The 19890-nt window shown below is 31.9% G+C and overlaps 2 protein-coding genes and 1 pseudogene across 4 annotated transcripts; 1 reads left to right on the forward strand and 2 right to left on the reverse strand.

Moving 5' to 3' along the window:
- The first annotated feature begins 971 nt into the window (after positions 1 to 971).
- On the forward strand, positions 972 to 6558 carry LOC17895923 (putative E3 ubiquitin-protein ligase ORTHRUS 4). Its single transcript, XM_006300769.2, has 10 exons — positions 972 to 1416; positions 1789 to 2321; positions 2466 to 2591; positions 2759 to 2858; positions 2959 to 3023; positions 3110 to 3212; positions 3302 to 3437; positions 3527 to 3741; positions 3832 to 4002; positions 6526 to 6558. Exons 1-10 carry the CDS (start codon positions 1000 to 1002, stop codon positions 6556 to 6558), a joined length of 1899 nt encoding a protein of 632 aa, XP_006300831.2. The 5' UTR covers positions 972 to 999.
- A 1021-nt stretch (positions 6559 to 7579) lies between these two features.
- Positions 7580 to 9958, reverse strand: LOC17896326 (eukaryotic translation initiation factor 3 subunit J). Of its 3 annotated transcripts, none has more exons than XM_023787631.1 (7): positions 9407 to 9748; positions 9118 to 9187; positions 8868 to 8986; positions 8621 to 8757; positions 8331 to 8478; positions 8078 to 8237; positions 7580 to 7965 (listed from the first exon to the last, which is right to left on the reverse strand). In XM_023787631.1, exons 2-7 carry the CDS (start codon positions 9128 to 9130, stop codon positions 7874 to 7876), a joined length of 669 nt encoding a protein of 222 aa, XP_023643399.1. In that variant the 5' UTR covers positions 9131 to 9187; positions 9407 to 9748; the 3' UTR covers positions 7580 to 7873. The 3 variants fall into 3 exon arrangements, with proteins under 3 accessions (XP_023643399.1, XP_023643398.1, XP_006302796.1); XM_023787630.1 differs by having other exon boundaries at positions 9372 to 9748; XM_006302734.2 differs by lacking the exon at positions 9407 to 9748 and adding an exon at positions 9850 to 9958 and having other exon boundaries at positions 7582 to 7965.
- An 8152-nt stretch (positions 9959 to 18110) lies between these two features.
- On the reverse strand, positions 18111 to 19415 carry LOC17894656 (annotated as a pseudogene).
- Positions 19416 to 19890: the final 475 nt, after the last annotated feature.

The raw sequence follows: 19890 nt of genomic DNA on the forward strand, positions 1-19890 counted from the left end.
TTTGGCAACATATGAAACAATGATTTGTCGGCGTACGGAATAAGGATTTGGCGGCGTACAGAACAATGATTTGGCAACGTACGAAATAATGATTTGGCGGCGTACGAAATAATCATCTATAACTAATAGTTTAACTGAATTAGGTAAACTTAAAACGGAATACCATAAACCCACTTACTTATTTACTTCTAATAATAATTGACAATGTAAAGAACAATGATTTGTCGGCGTACGGAACAATGATTTGGCGCGTACGGAACAATGATCTATAACTAATAATCTAACTCTATTAGTCAAATTGATAACGGATTACCTTAAACTCACTTACTTATTTCGAGTAAAATTTGACAATATATTAACTATTTCATATTATTTTTTGAAACTAAAAAATAAATACGCATTATTTGTTCAATATATATTTATAAATCCTAAAATTCCAATTAAAAATATAATTCAAACTAGAGAAACCGTAACTTTCCACTAAACCACTAAAACCGCCCACTAGTTTCATAACCCATCTCTGTGTTTTTGTATTTTTGCTCTTAAATCATCACACATTTATCAGTTACACATTCAAAACAACACTTTAATAATTTTAAATTCAAAGAAATAAAAATTGTCTTTTCTTCTTAAAAAAACCACACATTTAAGAGTTACAACTTTTGAATAAAAAAATTTGACCAAAATGCTAAAAAATAAAATTTATAAAATTATTGACTCAAAACCATATCTTAGTTGTCATTTTAGTCTTTGATCTTATCAACACTATGAGATTTATTTCTCTTTTTAAGATTTTTTTCTATTTTTTTCATTTTTCATTTAATTCAGTTTTGAAAAAAACACGCTCTCCTTTTTAACTTTCCCCCAAATACTTTCAAAAACCCGCCCCTCTCTCTCTCTCCTCCACCTCTTTATAACTTCCCCCAAATCTCTCTCTCTCTCTCACACTTCACAATTCTCGATAAGCAAAAATCTCTCTCTCTCTTACTTGTTTCAACAATGGCTGTTCAGATTCCTTGCGACGGAGACGGTGTTTGTATGCGGTGCAAAGCCACACCACCGGAGGAAGAGACGCTGACTTGCAGCACGTGCGTCGCTTCTTGGCACGTGGCTTGTCTCCTCCCTGAATCGCTCGTTTCGTCGACCGGAAATTGGGAGTGTCCCGATTGCTCCGGCGTTGTCGCTGTCGATTCCGCCGTTCCTGTTGCTGTTTCCGGTGGTTCCGGTCTTGTGGCGGCGATCCGTGCGATTGAGGCTGATGTGACTTTGACTGAAGCTGAAAAAGCGAAGAAGAGGCAGAGACTCATGAGTGGTGGTGGTGATGATCGTGTTGATGAAGAGGAGGAGAAGAATAAGAAGAAGATTCTCGATGTTTCTTGCTCAATTTGCATTCAGCTTCCGGAGAGACCTGTCACGGTTAGTTTAGTTCTCATCGATTTTTCAAATTTATTTGTAATATGCTTGTGAGAATTGTGATTTGTGGTATGGCTTGTTGGATCTCGTGATTTGTGTTGATGACTTGTTGAATCATGTGATTGGGAAGAGAATCGCTAAGTTATAGTATTGTATTAGATTAGTACTTGAGTAGAGTAATGGATATTTTGTACTTGTGAATTGTGATTTGTGGTAATGACTTGTTGAATCTTGTGCTTGGAATTCTTAACAAGGATGATTCGTGTTTTTTTAAAGGACCATAGAAAAGTTATTTGAAATCAGTTTGATTCTTGTGGTTGTGATGAGTATTTTAAGGAGTATGACTAATGGGTTTATTGTACTTGTTTGTTGTAGACACCGTGTGGGCACAATTTCTGCTTGAAATGTTTTCAGAGATGGGTAGCTCAAGGGAACCTGACGTGCATGACATGCCGCGGCAGAATCCCGAAAGCTGTGGCGAAAAATCCTCGCATCAACTTAACTCTGGTCTCTGCTATTCGTTTAGCTAGGGTTTCCGATTGTGCTGTTGAAGCAGCTACGGTTAAGGTTCAGCATTTCATCCGCAACCAAGACAGGCCTGACAAAGCGTTTACTACCGAGAGGGCCAAGAAGACTGGGAAAGCGAATGCTGCAAGTGGGAAGATCTATGTGACAACACCTGGTGATTATTTTGGTCCCATAACATCAGACTATGATCCAACTAGAAAGAGAGGTGTTGTGGTGGGAGACTCGTGGGATGACAGGCAAGACTGTAGGCAATGGGGAGCTCATTTGCCGCATATTGCGGGCATTGCTGGGCAAGCCCTTGTTGGATCTCAGTCAGTTGCTCTCTCTGGAGGCTACTTGGACGACGAGGACCATGGTGAATGGTTCCTCTACACTGGCAGGTTTGCTTTCCATACTCATATCCTTTGGTGCTTGGACTAGGACTTGTTTCTTACTTAATCTTGTATATCTGTTACTTATGTCCTTGCTGTTCTAATAGAAATAGCCTTGTTATTTGTCTTAATATGTGTGAATGTGTGTTGCAGTGGTGGAAGGGATCTCAGTGGAAACAAAAGAACTAATAAGGTGCAGTCTTTTGACCAGCAGTTTCTCAAAATGAATCAAGCTCTAAGACTCAGTTGCCAAATGGGCTATCCTATCCGAGTTGTCAGGTTAGTTCTTCTCTGAACAAAGTACCTATATTTTTCTCATTTTTTGCAGTCTTTCTTTTAACTATAGGTGAACTGGGATGCTCCTGTGTCATACTTAGCTTTTGTAGTTTATCCTTGTTCATCTTTATACTCTGAGCGAAATGTTATACTGACTCTTCAATTTTCAGGTCTCACAAGGAGAAGCGTTCTGCATATGCCCCTCTGGAAGGAGTGAGATATGATGGGATTTACAGGATTGAGAAATGCTGGAGAAAAGTTGGAATACAGGTTCAAATACATAGACCAAACCTTCTTAATTGTTCACCTATACTTTTTGAGCTGAATCGTTTTTTTTTCCTGACATACTCATCTGTTTTTTTCTTCATAGGGTTCTTTTAAGATGTGTCGTTACCTGTTTGTTAGATGTGACAACGGGGCAGCTCCATGGACCAGGTCTGATATATTTATCTTTCTGAAAGTGCCTTATTTCTGTATTTGCTATATTTAGGGACTCATAAAATTTTGGAACTATACTGTAGTGATGAGCATGGTGATCGTCCAAGACCTTTGCCGGATATCCCTGAGCTTAAGAAAGCCACTGACCTGTTTGTGAGAAAGGAGAAACCATCATGGGATTTCGATGTTAGTAAAGCCTTTCTTGTGTTTGAGCATATACTGAATATTATTTGGTTGGTTCATTATATGACTGCGGATACATTTTCATTGATTAGGAAACTGATGGTCTTTGGAAATGGATGAAGACTCCACCTGTTTGTAAAAAGCCTATTCCTGATATGGATCCTAAGGCGACGAAGATGAAGAATGCGAAACGAGGAAAGAAAACAACGAGGAACACACTTCTCAAAGGTATATATACACATTGACACTGTCACTTGTGTTATTGTATCTATCTAGCACTAATCCATAAACTGTTATATTTTCTCGTTTCGACACAGCCTTCAAGTGCCAAATCTGTAAGAAGATGATGAGTCTTCCAGTGACAACTCCATGTGGTCACAACTTCTGCAAAGGATGCTTAGAGACTAAATTTGCTGGGATAAGTAAAATGCGAGAGAGAAGCAGAGGCGAGCGTACACTACGTGCGATGAAGAACGTCATGCCCTGTCCTCAATGCTCTATTGACCTCTCTGAGTTTCTCCAGAACCCACAGGTAAACACAAAATCATCTCTTCTTGTTACATATCTTAGTTGTTGTTACTGAATTTGGCTTATAACATATATGCTTGATTGATAAACACAGGTGAACAGACAACTGATGGGTATGATTGAGAATGTGAAGAAAGAAGAGGAAGAGTCTCAACAAGGAGAGTCTTCTGGAGGAAACACAGAGTCTGAAGAAGAAGACGCTGACGCTGAAGCAGAAGCAGAAGCAGAAGCTGAAGCAAAAGCTAGAGAAGAAGCTGAAGCTGAAGCTGAAGCTAGAGAAGAAGCTGAAGCTAGAGAAGAAGCTGAAGCAGAAGCTAGAAAAGAAGCTGAAGCTGAAGCTGAGCAGCCACCAAGTAAGAAGATCAAACTCAACAGTGAGTGAGTTGGAGCTGTTGGTGTTGGTAACTAGGAAACTAGAGTTTCCTTAGTATAAAAACTATAAATATTAAATATCTCTCTCTCTCTCTCTCTCAGCTCAAGGAGCTCTTTTGGTTTTGTAATATTTTCGTACCAAACTTATTCTATGGTCTTTATTCCAAACTTATTAATATTTTCTCCAATTAGTCTTTTATTTCTATTCTTATTACATATATATTCAGCATATGCATTTTATTCAGTTTTTTTTTTATATAGGTAAATTTTTCTAATATAGAAAATTTCATCGTTTTATTCTATTAGAATGGTCTTTTTTAAGAATCAATTATGAGTTTGTCTTTTTTTTTCCTAAATAAATCTTTGGATTTGCCATTTTTTGTTAACTCTTATGGATTTACCATTTTTCATGTTACAAATATGCGATGTGTTGTTCTATTTCTCTTTAGGATTTAGTATCTACTTTATTTATTTTAGCAAAAGAAATCATAAATATGGATATCCTACATTCGTAAAAATTTTCCTAGGAAATGACATTTTTCGTAAGAATCACTTTTCTTAAATTGCCCTAGTTATCAATCTCTGTGCTTCATTGATTTTTCTGTATCTTACTTCTTACACAAGCACAACACTACAATTTACACAACAACTCTCACTAGACATTCTTAAAGCCTTGAAGCTTAGCTTAGTCTTTTACAAGCAAAACCTCTAAAAAGACTACCAAAGTAATTTTTCAAACAACACTAATATTTACTTCTTAACTCTTCTCTTACATTTTCTTGGCCTGGTTTGAGAAACAAAATGACATTATTGAACGATTTTCTCGTAAAGAACTTATATGTTGAAGACAAACATGTGCTTCTCGATACGATCGACAAGCTTTGGCTAGCATTTTCTCAAAATCATCATATGGTGTGAAAATTTGCACATAAAGAACTTACATGTTGAAGACAAACATGTGCTTTCTCAATACGAGCAGCTTCTTCTTGACATGTATAAAAGCGACTTTTTCTCGACCAGACACTACACTTCTAAGAATCACTTTTTCTTAAACTGCCCTAGTTATCAATCTCTGTGCTTCATTGATGTTTGTGTATCTTACTTCTTACACAAGCACAACAACAACTTTCCCACAATTTACACAACAACTCTCACTAGACATACACTAAAAGTTTAGCTTAGTCTTTTACAAGCAAAGCCACTAAAAAGACTACCAAAGTACTTTTTCAAACAACTATATTGGTTTAACTAACTAATATTTACTTCTTAACTCTTCACTTACATTTTCTTGGTCTGGTTTGAGAACTACTCAATAGTTTTTGATTCTATGACATATACAGTATTTGGATATGTTTAGAAAAGACAAACATGTACTTCTCAATACGACAAGCTTCTTCTGGCTGCCATTTTCTCGACATGTATAAAAACGAATATTCCTTGATCGGACACTACACTTGTAAATATTCTTGGCTCCACGTACGTGTTCCATACTCCTTTAACTATGTAAATTTTCACATTTCATCATATTTTTTGTTCGCCAAAGATACTTAAAAGAGGACAAAAGACTATACACAACAAGAGAAAAAAGACTTTGAATGACCTAAGAATAAGACTCAAAGCAAATGCATGAAAACAAACAAGAAAGAAACAACTCTAGGATACATCAAAGTGATGTGAGATCGCTCTGAGTCCTGAGTCCTGACCACGTTTCCATGGATCCCAAAGTGGTAAAGTCTGTTTTACTATAAGTGGACTTTATTAATTAAGACAGAATAAATATGGTCTTGCAAGTTGCAACTATTGTCATAAACATGCAAAAGTTGAGTTCTATATTAGATACGTTTGTTGTTATCATATTGAAAGTTTTGGTCACACAAACCTAAACGTCTTATCCAAAAAAATATATATAACAATTAGTAATAATATTCGAGAAATATTCATCTATTGGTGTGTTTAGAATTTATAGCTGAATTTGGAGGTATTGTAGAAAATTCAATATTGTTAGTTAGAATTTTATACATGCCTTATAAGAATTCTTGTCATCAAGAACCATAATTTTCTCATTTTTTTCCAGTTAGTGAGATCTATCTTTATTTCGTTTACATTATTTTTTCTTCATCTTTTGCATGGTCTTCAAGAAAAAAATTTCAGTGATTTTATTTTATCGTTTATACATGTAAGAAAAAAAAATTCTATACATGATATAATAATTGAGAACCAAAAAAAAAAAAAAAGTTGAGAACCACTTCGTATATATATAAATATATAATATTACTCTTTGTACGTTGTAATCATAGATTATGATGCTCCAACTCACCTTTATAACTAACTAACATTTAACTCGTGACATTTGAATCCTTGATAATAAAGCTTGAATAGTAATATGGATTAACAATTCTATTATCTTTATTTTCAGAACTATTTCGTCAAATTTGAGGTTAACTCGTAGCTGATTATGGTTCGGTAAGAGACTACTAATTCTTATAATGTTTCTATTCATACACCACATCTCTAGTTTTCTTCTTAACTATTTTCAGCAAAAACATGATATACATTTTTGACTAAACTAATACTAAAAGTTCATGTGTCTGATTGTATTGGATTAGCACAAAATATTTTCTATACCTATGCTTTCCCCATCAAATATTATTGAAGATACTATTCCTTCAGTTCTTTGTATTCAATGATAATATTTTTTCCCCAAACACCGAATCACCTCCTAAGCCTACCATATAATTTTTTGTAGTCACTAATCCCATCACCCATGGTATGTTGTCTCAAATCTATAGGAGCTCTGGAACTGCAGAGAGAAATTCTTCAATAATTAAGGCAATCTTTGTTTAGAATTTAAAATTGATTCACCTTTCATCTTTGTTTTTTTTCTTTTCTTTAAATCATCATATAATACATGAAATTAAAGAATCTATTTTTGGCATATATTACTATATTCATATAAATTTGTGTATTTGACGTCCTACATCGGCTAAAGTGTTTAAATAATGATTCAGAGTCATATTATATATATAAGACCAGAGTGAATATAAATCCGAATGAGCATGAATCTCCACTTAATAAGCATCCAAATTTAAAATTTTACATATGAAGATTAGTTTAGTTTTTAAAGTTGAACTTTTTAATTTAAAGTTTATAGTAAACTTTAAACTTTTTAAAAGTTTACAATATTATAATAGATATATCTAAACTAAATAAAATGTATAAAATTATGTATATTTATATATATCAGAAGTTTAAAATAACATAGACACGTTGTATGATGGAACGAGTTTGAATCGATATTACTAAAAATTAAAGTATCATTAATCTGATAATACTTAAACACGGGTTAGATACTTATGTCACTGTTTTTAACAATACTAAGATAAGATATGTTGAATAATTAGTTGCTTTTGTTGCCCTTGTATGGTATAGTTTGGTGTTCACATCTCTTGCAAACCAGAGAAGCGTTCATGGATATAAGAAACTAAATCTTTAAAAGAAACTTATCAAATCCTTTTTCAAATCATCAAAAAGAACCTAAAAACTTAGACTCTCCAGAGATATCTTCCAGACCAAAACCAAACAAAAGATTCAATTGTTCCAACTAGATATTTCCACAATAAGAAAGTTTTGCTTCTTGCTCTATTAGATAATAAAATGACGAACAACAAATAAGAAACTTTGCTTCTTCTTGCTCTTCTGAGAGATAAATGATGAAACAGACGCTGGACAATCCAAAATCCATTTGCTCAAAAAAAGATTTTAATCTACATGAAATCGAAGTCGTCCATGGCATCATAAGGACCAGCCACTAGGTCGTCATCGGGCTTATCTACAATCAGTTGTTTCTTCCTCCCACCTGATGAAGCAATGAAAAACCATTCATGGTTCAGAATAACGATTTACTATAAGCGACAACGAAACTAGACAACTCGGGACAGAATATAGAAAATGACTGTGATTGCACATACCCGTCTTCTTTTTGCCTGCAGCAGCTTCTTTCTCTGCCTTTAGTTTTTCATTTGCTATCGCTGTAATGGACGACGCAACATCTTTAACGTCTGCTGCTTTCATGTTAGTCAGTGAAAGTCTCATGATTGTTTTGAGTAGAGCAATATAGTGATAACTTTTCTGCAACAGAAACCAAAATATGAGTTTTAAAATGCCATAAGACTTTTGTTATAGGCCAACAAGAATAAAGGTGTAAGACAGAATACAGCATACCTCGTATGGTTTAATCCTATGAGAAATCAATTCAGCATATTCCAAAAAATCACTTTCAGACTTCGGGATAAATGTATCAAGGTTTTTTCCTTCATCCTTCACTCGGAAGAGTTCAGCAGTTGATCGATAGTCAGATTCTTCAACAAGCCTGTGATAGAAAAGAACATGACATATAAGACCTTCACGATATTCCATTGGCTGATAAATTGTTCTGATAAAATGATTTTGTTTCTTAATGATTAGAAGCGAAGCATTATGTGTGGGAAAGAGTAGTATTTATAAAACTCTACCTCTGCTGGCGAAGTTTCTCCGCTATAGGATCTAGAGACTCGTCCTTTGGTGTTTCTTTTGAAACTTCAACTGCTTTACCCTTCTTTTCAACAGTTTTCTTAGGAGCCTTCTCTGGAGCAGGCTTTACAACAGGCGGCTACACAAAACAAAGAAAACATCAGGTTCATAGAAAAATTTGCTGATCCTCAAACCAAATTATGCATAAGCAATAGAGAAAGATATCTTAGAGTACAAAAGAAGTTATACCAGATCAGGTTCATCATCATCCTCCCATGAATCCTTAATTTCATTTTCATCCACATCTTCATCATCCCAGTTACTTTTCAGTTCAACTTTTGCTGGAAGTGGTGCAATTTGCTCGTCCTCTGAAATCAGAAAACAAAAACCATAAGAAACAGAACTCCAACACACTACCCGCAAGTGATTAAATTTTGTGATATAAATTACATCCACATACATAGAGAATAAAGACAGGAAACTTAGAGCATAGTCTTACCCCAGTCATCCATAATTGCTACCACTTATCGAGAACTAATTCAAGCCGTTATCTGCGTCCAACTAAAAACCTGCCAGACATACACACGAACATCAGAATCATACTGATTCAATCAGCATAACGTACTGATCAATCCATTTAACAACATACACAGCTCCATCAAAATATATTAGAACAAACAAATACTATAACAAAATCTCAATAAGCTTGCTTCTAACACCAACTTATCGTCATAGGTCATAGCCAGAACATACCTAATACTATTACTTTGCAAACCAAGTTCTCATACCTAACACTCCAACTTTGAGTTAACATGCCAGACGAACAGCAATATATAACCTTCACCACAAGTTTCATGACATCTTTAAGATGCCAAACAAAATACACACACCAACATACAAGGGTCTTACACATAAACTATCCACTAACTATTGAAATTCTCATACAGGCAAGAACAGTGACACAAACCTTTAAAGGATTCAACTTTTGACAATCACAATCACAATAATCGATAAAAAGAGGATTTTTTTGATAAAGTTCGAAACTTTAACCATGAATTTAGGGAAAACCTTAAATCTATTCATCTATCATACAAAGTTCAACCTTAATTTACAATTAGCAATTCAAATCAAAATCACAATTCAATAGAAACCCATCAATAGAATCGATCAGAATCAAGATCTAGAAGTGAATTTAACTGATAAAGGAGAAATCTTTGATAAGAAAACATACCGAGAGAAGGATGAATCCAAAAGGGTTTTAAGCAGAGGAAGTGAAATCGCAGAAAAGTAAAAGATTTGAAAGCGTTTCGTTGGGATTTGGAGTCTCTCCGATGTTGTGGTTTTAGAGCTTCAGAGAGGTACAAAGGGATTTTAAATGGCTTTGTGTGTTGTTTTATTCCTTTTTCTCTTTGGATTTATTTCCTTTTTCTCGTTGGATTTATTTCCTTTTTCTCGTTGGATTTATTTCTTTTTCTACTTGGATTTATTTTCTTTTTCTTTTGTTTTGTTTTGCTTTTTCTACAAAACATTAGTAATTACAAAAACTAAGTGGGTGTTATTGAATATTGTATTTTAAAGAAATCTGAGGTATTTTAAAATCTAGTGTTATTCAATTAAGTATTTTAAAAAGTACATTAAAATCTGCTGTTATTGGATAGTGTATTTGTTTAATGTATTTTAGAATACTTCTAAAACAATTGTTATTGAATGTCCATAGGATTTCATGTTAGGGGGTGTTATTGGATGGAGAATTTTAAGGGATTTTAATTACCGGTGGATTTTAAAGTTCAATAGCCTTTAAATACAACTAAGATGGATTTGGTCTGAAAGAGATGAAATACTTTGAAAAATGTTAGGATTGTGTTTGTACGTGTTTTAGATGTAAAATACATTAAAATCTTAAATGAAACAAAATCCATTGAAAATTGAATAACGCTTGTTTTAAAGTACTTTAAAATACATCCAACAAATGTTAAATCCAATAACAACAGATTTTATTGTGGTTTTTAAAATACATCATTAAATAACACTAGATTTTGAAATACATCCAAATCAATTAAAATACAAGGTTGAACAACACCCCCTTACTTTAGATTTTAACGTATTCCACTTTAAAAATATGAACAAACAGAATCCCACATAATTCTCAAGTATTTCAGTCTCTCTCTTTCTCTCATTCAGATTTTAGAATGAGTAAGGAAAAAAATAAGGATGGCTCTACCCAGGTCTGCTCTTACCAAATGATCACTGTTTCACACCAACCTGATCTCTTTTTATGAATCATTCTCTCTTCCACTCTTTTGTTGGTAATGGAGTTACCATCGTAGACCTATCTCGTTACCCTGAATTCTCGGATGACGAATTGGAAACTGATACAATTTGTGTTAAGAAGTGATTCATCGATATGATGCCAAAAAACCTTTGATTTGATGATTGCAATAGAGACATGATCTATCCCGTGTAACTAGCTTCAGCCTTTCAACTCATCATACTGATATGGTTCAAAAGGTTTTGTTTTGAAAGAGGAGCTTTAGACGTTTAATAACAATAAGGAGAAGTCATCGTAATGGATCGTGATGGGAACAATTAATTAATTTATTAATTTGGATACAGTTAACATAATTTATTGTTAGTTTATCTTATTTTTATTTAACATAAAAAATTAAGTCCACTAACAGTGACTTTTAAATCCTGTTAGTAATATCTTTCAAATCCACTAATGACATAGAAATTCACCTTAATCCCACGTTAAATGCATTTACAAATCCATTGAATTCTAATAATTCACTAATAATTCAAATCCATTAAAAACTTTCATTCAATAACACCCCCTAAACCTAAGAGAAACTCTTAATTTTTGAGTGAAGTTCTTAGAACTAAATAGTTAAAATAATTAGAAATTTTTTTCAGTAAGAATGGGTTTTGAAGTTTGTTGTATTTAGAATCTATGAAATCTTATTTTACAACCCTAAATGCCATATGTTTAATTATAATTTGTTTGTTTTAATCTATTACTTTAAATTTAATCAAATATTAAAAATAAGAATCAATTATGTTTTGCCATTTTTTTAGAGCAGAATTTTTGATTTGCCAATTTTTCATGTTGCAAAAATGCAATTAAATATGCGTTTTACTCTTCTTCTTTTTTTTGAACCAAAATATGCGTAGTCGATTAAACAAGCGTTTTATTCATTATGCTTAGTTTTAGTCAGTTTTATTTATTTTAGGGTATAATAATTACTAGCAAATATATATTTTAGCAAAAAAAAATCATAAATAATGGACAATTTTTTTAAATATTCAAAAAAAAATCCATACAAATTTAGAAAATGACACATTCGTAAAGTATGCCAAAGTTCATTGCATTGTATCACACACCAAATAGTGCTACGTTCTTTCTTCTTCTTCTACTAGTCGTCGTAAGTGAAGGTAACCTTCTTACCGCAGAATAAACTCATATATCACGTTCATAGAAAACACCTGTTTCGTCTTCGGATTCAGTTTGGTCTTCATGAGGAAAGATGTAGATGAATAGTTTAAAACGAAATTAATAAACCATGAATGAATTATTTAGGTAGTTGACAAAAAAAAGAATAATTTACATAAAATGATAATATATTCTTCTATTTTATTTTAATAAATGTAGAAGTTACATGTGAAATTGTAAAATGAAAAAAAAAAAAGAGGTTCAAGAAATGACATAGTCTTTATTTTAGTTTTTCAATTATTAATTTATTCCTATGGGTCGACGATAAAAAGAGGACTAAAAGTAAAATAATAATCTATTATATAAAATAAGCTGTTAAATATTAATTTTAAAATAAGCTGTTTTATTTCAAAATATTAATTTTAAAATAAGCTGTTTTATTTCAGAATCTATATATAATAGCAAACCCACTTTTTGTTTACTGCTGACGTCATCTTTTGAATCTAACGGTTCAGATTGATTTTCATTTGATCTAAAGGTTACTGTTTAATCTCAGAATATATAAAAGTAAAAATATGTCTTTAAAGGGATGTGTCTTTTAAAAAGGATGCATCTTTTAATAAAAACCCCTGTAATTTAATCAATGCAATGTTTCACAGTCACACCCTTTCGTTCTATATATAAATATTCTACAGCTCTTTGTTTTTATTAAAAAAAACTATTAATTGTTTTGTTTTATTTCATTTTAAAAATTTATTTTCTTGAAACAATTGTTTCTTCAAATTTTGTTTTTCCAATCCTATTTGACTTTAAATTTGCTTAGCCATTATCATCTAAAGGTAATAATGGTTATTACCTCTTTGTTAATTAGTTGCTCAAACCCACTTTCTATGGTTGCTGGGATCATCGTTTTAATCTAACGGATGAGATTGTTTCCGTTATCTCATCTAACTATTTATATTTGTTAATGATCCAAAAAATTGCAAAGTTTTATACCCAAAAATTGTGTGTATTCGTTGTACCCCTAGCTTAAAAATTTCGCACTTGTTATTTTCTCACACCTCTTTGTTTGTATATATAGATTTCCGTGGACCTTGAAAATAGATTTTGTTTCTCTGAGTACTGTTTCACACCTCCGAAATTTTAAAAATCTAAATATTGTTTTTCCCATTTATTAGTCTTCATTGATTGACCATCTTCGTTTAAATATGACTGTTTTATTTATTGATTTCCTTATCATCTTATACATGCATTGATCATATCTTCGATGTATTAATCTAGGTAACTAATTTTGACTATCAACCTACTTCTCTTATTACTTTTTTTTGGGTAAATTTGAATAGAATAATGATTTGAAATTTTTTTTATGTGAATACCTTTCATATATCTTGTTAACATTGCTCTCTTCTTGTCACTGAATTGATTTCTGTATTTGCAATAAAATTATTAATTGATCAATTTAACGTCAAAAAAGTATAAAAACTCATATAAACTGTAGTTACATGGCCATAGATTTACACTCAAACATCATCTGGTTTGTTTTGTTTCATCTTCCTCATTTTATTTTATATTTTGATAAGCGTTTAAACTTATAATTTCTACTCCCTGTTTTATTGTTTGATTAGTGACTTCACTAAATTGTCCTCTACTCATGGTGAAGCACCTACACCGGCAGCAATCACCATCAAGTGTGTCGATAGGCAACTCCGAAATCAACTGTGAATGTATGATGATGATGGCTACCAACTGTGGCTCCAATCACACCAAACAACCGGTGTTTAAAATATTAGTATTTTCTTTCTAAGCTTTTTTACTAAGCGTTTAATTTTCTATCAAACGCTGCATTTGATGTAAATTTTTTCTTGAATATAATTTAACATTAAATTCAAAAAAAAAAAGACTAGTCACATAAAATAAGCTGTTATATAAAAAAAGACTAGTCACATAAAATAAGCTGTTAACTATACCCATTTAAGTTTTGATTAAATTATCACTCATTTCGTTTTAATTTAAGTATCATTGAAGGGTTTTTCAAAAAATCTAATAAATTATTAAATATTGTATTTTACCTCTTACAAGAGTATAATTTTTCATATTGATCAGTACATTAAATTAGTAGGGATAAAACTAGAACATTTACCTAACATCTACCTTAAAAACAGAAAACAATACCTCTAAATTTTAAAAAATATTTTTGTTGTCCGACTTTAATTCCGAAAAATATATTATTATAAATACACTTAACCAGTGTGCTACAACAGATCTTTTATTAGGATGTAAATTCACACGAGAACATAAATATTTCAAAATATATTAGTACATATTCAAATAAAAAATATTTCTATTGCCCACCTTTGAACCCAAAATATATCAACTTAACCAATTTGCTACCACATATAGATAAACATTCTTTAAATAAAAAAGGTTTTCGATTGCCGGGCTTTGAACCCAAAAATACATCAATGTAGATGAACTTAACCAATATGCAACAACGGATCTTTTTGTATGAAATAAATTAACACGAAATACATATTTCAAAAAGATAAACATTGTTTAAATAAAAAACAATTTCGGTTTCCAAGCTTTAAACCCGAAAATACATCATTGTAGATGAACTTAACCAGTGTGCTAAAACAAATCTTTTGTATGAAATAAATTAAAATGAAATATTTGTATGAAACAAATTAAAACGGAATATATATATATATATATATCAAAAAGTTAAACATTCTTTAAATAAAAAAGGTTTTCCATTGCCAAGCTTTGAACCTTGAAATACATCAATGTATATGAACTTAACCAGTGTGATACAACGGATCTTTTTGTAAGCCATAAAATAAAACAAGATATATATATATATATATCAAAAAGATAAACATTTTTTAAATAAATACGGTTTTCCGTTGACAGACTTTAAACACAGAAATACATCAATGTAGATGAAATTAACCAGTGAGCTAAGCAAATCTAATTGTGTGAGATAAATTAAAACGAAATATATATTTCAAAAAGATAAACATTCTTTAAATAAAAAAGGTTTTCCGTTGCCGGGCTTTGAAACCTTAAATACATCTTTGTAGATGAACTTAGCCAGTTTGCTACAACGGATCTTTTTGTAGGAAATAAAATAAAACGAAATATATATATGTGTGTGTGTGTGTTTCAAAAGATTAAAATTTTTTGAATAAAAAAGGTTTTCCGTTGCCGGGCTTTGAACCCGGAAATACATCTTTGTAAATGAAATTAGCCAGTGCGCTACAACGGATCTTTTTGTAGGAAATAAATTAAAACTATATATATGTTTCAAAAAGATTAAAATTCTGTGAATAAAAAAGTTTTTCCGTTGCCGGGCTTTGAACCCGGAAATACATCTATGTAGATGAACTTAGCCGGTGTGCTACAACGGATCTTTTTGTAGGAAATAAATTAAAACGAAATATATATATACATGTTTCAAAAAGATTAAAATTCTTTAAATAACAAAGGTTTTCCGTTGCCGGGCTTTGAACCCGGAAATACATCTATGTAGATGAACTTAGCCAGTGTGCTACAACGGATCTTTTTGTAGGAAATAAATTAAAACGAAATATATATATACATGTTTCAAAAAGATTAAAATTCTTTGAATAAAAAAGGTTTTCCGTAGCCGGGCTTTTAACCCGGAAATACATCTTTGTAGATGAACTTAGCCAGTGTGCTACAACGGATCTTTTTGTAGGAAATAAATTAAAACGAAATATATATATATATATGTTTCAAAAACGATTAAAATTCTTTGAATAAAAAAGGTTTTCCGTTGCCGGGCTTTGAACCCGAAAATACATCTTTGTAGATGAACTTAGCTAGTGTGCTACAACAGATCTTCTTGTAAGAAATAAATTTAAACGAAATAAACGATATATCTATATATATATACATGTTTCAAAAAGATTAAAATTCTTTGAATAAAAAAGGTTTTCCGTTGCCGGACTTTGAACCCAAAATACATCTTTGTAGATGAACTTAGGCAGTGTGCTACAACATATCTTTTTGTATGAAATAAATTAAAACGATATATCTATATATATATACATGTTTCAAAAAGATTAAAATTCTTTGAATAAAAAAGTTTTTCGTTGCCGGGCTTTGAACCCGGAAATACATCTTTGTAGATGAACTTAGCCAGTGTGCTACAAAAGATCTTTCTGTAAGAAATACATTAAAACAAAATATATATATACATGTTTCAAAAAGATTAAAATTCTTTGAATAAAAAAGGTTTTCTTTTGCCGGGCCTTGAACCCGGAAATACATCTTTGTAGATGAACTTAGCCAGTATGCTACAACGGATCCTTTTGTAGGAAATAAATTAAAACGAAATATATATATGTTTCAAAAAGATTAAAATTCTTTGAATAACAAAGGTTTTCCGTTATCGGTCTTTGAACCCGGAAATACTTCTTTGTAGATGAACTTAGCCAGTGTGCTACAACGGATCTTTTTGTAGGAAATAAATTAAAACGAAATATATATATACATGTTTCAAAAAGATTAAAATTCTTTGAATAAAAAAGGTTTTCCTTTGCCGGGCTTTGAACCCGTAAATACATCTTTGTAGATGAACTTAACCAGTGTTCTACAACTGATCTTTTTGTAGGAAATAAATTAAAACGAAATATATATATACATGTTTCAAAAAGATTAAAATTCTTTGAATAAAAAAGGTTTTCCTTTGCCGGGCTTTGAACCCGTAAATACATCTTTGTAGATGAACTTAACCAGTGTTCTACAACTGATCTTTTTGTAGGAAATAAATTAAAACGAAATATATATATATATATATATATATATATATATATATATATGTTTCAAAAAGATTAAAATTCTTTGAATAAAAAAGGTTTTTCGTTGCCGGGATTTGAACTCGGAAATACATATTTGTAGATGAACTTAGCCAGTGCAACATATCTTTTTGTATGAAATAAATTAAAACGATATATCTATATATATACATGTTTCAAAAAGATTAAAATTCTTTGAATAAAAAAGGTTTTCCGTTGCCGGACTTTGAACCCAAAATACATCTTTGTAGATGAACTTAGCCCAGTGTGCTCCAACAGATCTTTTTGTAGGAAATAAATTAAAACGAAATATATATATACATGTTTTAAAAAGATTAAAATTCTTTGAATAACAAAGATATTCCGTTGCCGGGTTTTGAACCCGGAAATACATTTTTGTAGATAAACTTAGCCAGTATGCTACAACGGATCTTTTTGTAGGAAATAAATTAAAACGAAATATATATATACATGTTTCAAAAAGATTAAAATTCTTTAAATAACAAAGATTTTCAGATGCCGGGTTTTGAACCCGGAAATACATTTTTGTAGATGAACTTAGCCAGTATGCTACAACGGATCTTTTTGTAGTAAATAAATTAAAACGAAATATATATATATACATGTTTCAAAAAGATTAAAATTCTTTGAATAAAAAAGGTTTTCCGTAGCCGGGCTTTGAACCCGGAAATACATCTATGTAGATGAACTTAGCCAGTGTGCTACAACGGATCTTTTTGTAGGAAATAAATTAAAACGAAATATATATATACATGTTTCAAAAAGATTAAAATTCTTTGAATATAAAAGGATTTCCTTTGTCGGGCTTTGAACCCGGAAATACATCTTTGTAGATGAACTTAGCCAGTGTGCTACAACGGATCTTTTTGTAGGAAATAAATTAAAACGAAGTATAAATATACATGTTTCAAAAAGATTAAAATTCTTTGAATAAAAAAAGTTTTTCCGTTGCCGGGCTTTGAACCCGGAAATACATCTTTGTAGATGAACTTAGCCAGTGTGCTATAACGGATCTTTTTATATGAAATAAATTTAAACGAAATATATATATATACATGTTTAAAAAAGATTAAAATTCTTTGAATAAAAATGCTTTGAATCACACGCAAAAATATTTTATTAGAGTCCAATGCAACATCCCTAAATACAACACCAGACTAGACTTAACTGTAGACTCGGATAAATAAATAGAGGCAAGTCTATTAACTATCAAAAGAGTATCAATCAATCTGTAATATCGAAGCAAAGCTTGGCTTCATCCCAAGGACCATTAATCTCAAACTTGTACTCTTGCATCCTAATGAGCCAATAAGGACATACAACATTGACAAGAAGCACGAGAAGAAGAAAGACAAGAAAGAAGAGTGTATGCAGCGCATAGATAAGAGTAAAGCGTCAAACCCATGAGAGCAAAGGAGAAGAGAAGATGCAACCCAAATGAGAATTTCTTGATACAGTAAGTAACGAGAGGAGCAAAGAGGAAGACTTGGACTGAGAAAAGCATAACAGCAAAGACATGAAGCCTAGAGGGAAGACGTGAAGCAACAAAGACTGAAGCATTGACAGATAAGCATTACTAATGGTGGAGCCAGAGTAATCATGCAAGAAGAGGTGAAGCAATAGGAGTGAAACTGTGACTGCCCATATAGAATCTGAGCTGATCGATCTCGTGAGCGTCTGGTAGATAGGAGCTAAGATGTAAAGTCCCGTGGTGAAGAAAGAGATGTTTACTATATAACGCAAGAGGAGACTCAAAGACAACATTTTTTCTTCGGTTAAGAGGAGAATTAAGATGCTAAGAGTGAGAGATCAAGTAGCAAACGCGAGTTCTCCTCCAAAGACGACAAGCGCAACGATGCAAAGGTATATTTCCGTTGCCAGGCTTTGAACCCGGAAATACATCAATCAATGTAGATGAACTTAACCAGTGTACTACAATTGATCTTTTGTATGAATTAAATTTAAACGAAATATATATATTTTAAAAAGAAAAACATTCTTTAAATAAAAAAGGTTTTCTGTCGCCGGGATTTGAACCCAGAAATACATTAATGTAGATGACCTTGAGCAGTGTGCTACAACGGATCTTTTTTGTGAAATAAATCAAAACAAAATATATATATTTCAAAAAGATAATCATTCTTCAAATAAAAAAGGTTTTCCGTTGCCAAGCTTTGAACCCATAAATACATCAATGTAGATGAGCTTATCTTTTTTTTGTCAACATCAAATTTTCATAGATTAGCTTTCAATAAGCAAATTGGGGGGACAATTGTTAACAAACTTAACCAAGACCGGATGAGTTCGCACATTACGTGCCAAACTATCCACTTTTACATTCGCATTACGAGGTATCAGAGATAAAGAAAAAGTAGAAAATTCTTCTCTATCACTTCTTATATCTTGCAGGTATACAGAGAAAGCTGGCCCCTCGGAGGGGGAAGACACCATCTCCACCAAATCTGAGCAGTCTGTAAGAAACTCAACATCTCTGTAGTCATGGCCGATCATACATCTCATGGCCCACATCAGTGCCTCTACCTCTGCATGGAGAGGAGAAAGACTTCTACGGGTGTTCGAAGCTCCCGTCGTCGTGGATCTATCTTGAGAATGTTGACAATACCACCCTAAACCTGCATACTTCTCTGAATCCTTCCATGAACCATCAATAAAACATCGATATCCTGAAAAAACAGAAGACAAAGTAAATGTACGCCTTTGCCTCGGAGACAAAGTAACCGTAGATGAGCTTATCCAATGTGCTACAACAAATCTTTTTGTATGAAATAAATTAAAACAAAAAATATATATTTCGAAATGTTAATTACATATTTCAAATAAATAAATAATGTCCGTTGGCAAACTTTGAACCCGGAAATACATCATTAAAGATGAACTTCACGAGTTTACAACCTATCTTTTGTTAGGATGTAAATTTAAAAAAATTATATATATATATATATATATATATATATATATATATAGACATATTATAAATAAAAAA

Source organism: Capsella rubella, unplaced genomic scaffold (assembly GCF_000375325.1).
Source record: "Capsella rubella cultivar Monte Gargano unplaced genomic scaffold, Caprub1_0 scaffold_2, whole genome shotgun sequence".
NCBI lineage: Eukaryota > Viridiplantae > Streptophyta > Magnoliopsida > Brassicales > Brassicaceae > Capsella > Capsella rubella.